General features: G+C 41.3%; 1 protein-coding gene across 1 annotated transcript in view; it reads left to right on the top strand.

The window, feature by feature from the left end:
• Window positions 1-2,269, top strand: part of LOC122332272 (sickle tail protein homolog) — a 40,799-nt gene that overhangs the window by 24,355 nt on the left and 14,175 nt on the right. The window contains exons 6-7 of the mRNA XM_043229563.1: window positions 657-1,395; window positions 1,702-1,715. Of these exons, the coding sequence (XP_043085498.1) occupies window positions 657-1,395; window positions 1,702-1,715 (753 nt within the window). The remainder of the gene's footprint in view (window positions 1-656; window positions 1,396-1,701; window positions 1,716-2,269) is intronic.

Below are 2,269 nucleotides of genomic sequence, written 5' to 3'. Positions count from 1 at the left end.
GTTTGTAATTTGGGTTGTGGTTAAAAAGTTAAAAACAAAGAAATTATCATGAGCTGGGTTTGACTCCTTCCTTCCTTTCTAGCTCTTGTTCTGCTATCTTAGACTCTAGCTGTTCGCTATCACATTCGACTCTCACCGCAGACAATAAATCCTTTGATTGACTTGCCTTTGCCTTTGGGTCCCGTTACTTGTGACATAAGTAAATAGTAATGAAATTTATATTTACTTTTAATAATAGATAATAATGAGTTTTATTGTTTGATTTTTATGGACATTTTTATTGCTGCTTTGTCCGGATGCCACTTGATGTAGCAAAACGAGTTTATAACCATTACTTCACATTTTTTCTTTTTTATCCTCCAAAAACCTGTTTGGTAACATTTTAATTAAATCCTTTATGTATAATGCATTATTAAAATTCTTCTAATGCATTAATTATGAATTATACACTATGCATTTTAAATTTGGTTATAATTATTTGCCACAAGATATAATGTATTACAATGCACATTATAAATAATTACAACGCATTATATTCTTTAATAACCCTTTATAATGCACTATACACAAAGACTTTAAGTAAATTGTTACCACCTTGTTTTATAGCCTAAATTCTCTTTAAAATGCAAAATATGCTTTTTTCGTTCTATCCCTAGATCACAAGAGAGCGGCTCTACAGCGGCAGACAGCAGCCTGGAGGCCAAAGCCCAGTGCACACTCTGCCTCACAGTCCCATACATTCAGTCCAGGGCTCTATGTCTCCTCCTACACCTCGCTCCATGCCCTCATCTCCTTCCAGGATCCCTTTCGGTCACTCTGTTGCCATGCCCGGTGGCGCCACCTTACCCAGGGACCGCATGTCCAACGCGCCCCCAAGTCGTTCCATCACACCGTGCTCCAGTGCCATCCTGGAGCGACGAGACGTGAAACCAGATGAGGATCTGAGCAGCAAGAGCACTCCTTTGTATCCAGAAGCATACGGTTCACCTGAGGCCAGGCTCAGCGTTGCCTCATCGCAAGGCAGCCATACTGGAGACGTCCCGGATGGGGCAGCCTACATCCAGCACCGCTCCACTATCAAGTCTGTAGGTGCGTACACAGATGGCCAGGATCTGCAGCACTCTCTCTACAGACAGAAATCTCGCAAGTACAGTGAGAGTCAGCTCGCCTCCATGGGCTCCAAAACGCCGCCTGCCTCTCCTCACAGGGTCAATGAGGTCAGAATGATCGACATGCTCCCAGGCCAGAACTCCCACATGGCCTCACAAGGTGTGGCAGCGGAAAGAGCGTCACCTGTGAGAAGATCTTTCCGCAAGGACAGTAATGGGGCCGTGGAGGTGGCGACCAGGGTGAGAGGCAATGTGGCCTCCCCTGTTTTTGCCGACCTTCCACCCAGTCACGGAGAGAGGCCTTTTCAAGGACACGTGGCAGCTGGAGATCCTCAGAGGTGAGGCTTTTTAAATTCCCAGAAGCTTGCTTTGTTGTGATACAACACAAAATGTCTTTCAGGCACACGGTGCTAATGTATATATTGTTTTCTGTTATATTAAAACAAGAACACTGCGATAATACCTCATTTCCATTTCTTCTGAAGTTGTTTTTTGTTCAAATAGTGCATAAGTAATTAAGAGCTGATGGGGAAAACAACAAAATAGTCATGTTGTGTAATTGAGAAAAGGGCAAGTGTTCCTCTGGGCAAAGCCCAAAATTTATATGTATACACTGCCAGGCCTTGAATATCAAAGTTCATCACAGTTTTGCCCTCAGGAAAAGAGAAAGGCGATATAATTTGCTGGTTCGCCCTTTAGCATTGTTTAATTCTCCTTTGATTTGATTGAAATGAACAGTATGTGTATTAAATTATGAAATTATCTCTTTATTGAAGTGAGTCATGTGACCTTTGTTTTGCAGTGAAAGAATAAAGGCAATGGAGCAGCAGATAGCCAGTCTTACTGGACTCATTCAACACGCTCTCATGAAAGGGCCAAATACAAGTGCCAAAGAGACTTCCAGGTGGATGTTCACACAAACATTTAATGAGTTTTAAAAATAGCATGAATCGCATTTGTATCAGTATAATGTGAAGATTAAAACAGCATAATGAAATGCAGAATGTTTTGTCTTTCTCTATAGTGAAAAACCAGTAAAGATGGCTTCTCCGTCACAGAATGGTGGTCAGTAAATTTTCAATTATTTATTATAGTCAGAGGTGGAAAGTAACTAATTACAAATACTTTCGTTACAGTACTTGAGTACATTTTACAATTTT

Source organism: Puntigrus tetrazona, unplaced genomic scaffold (assembly GCF_018831695.1).
Source record: "Puntigrus tetrazona isolate hp1 unplaced genomic scaffold, ASM1883169v1 S000000008, whole genome shotgun sequence".
Lineage (NCBI taxonomy): Eukaryota > Metazoa > Chordata > Actinopteri > Cypriniformes > Cyprinidae > Puntigrus > Puntigrus tetrazona.
The sequence above is the reverse complement of the archived record's forward strand: the minus strand, read 5'-3'. Positions and strand labels throughout refer to the sequence as shown.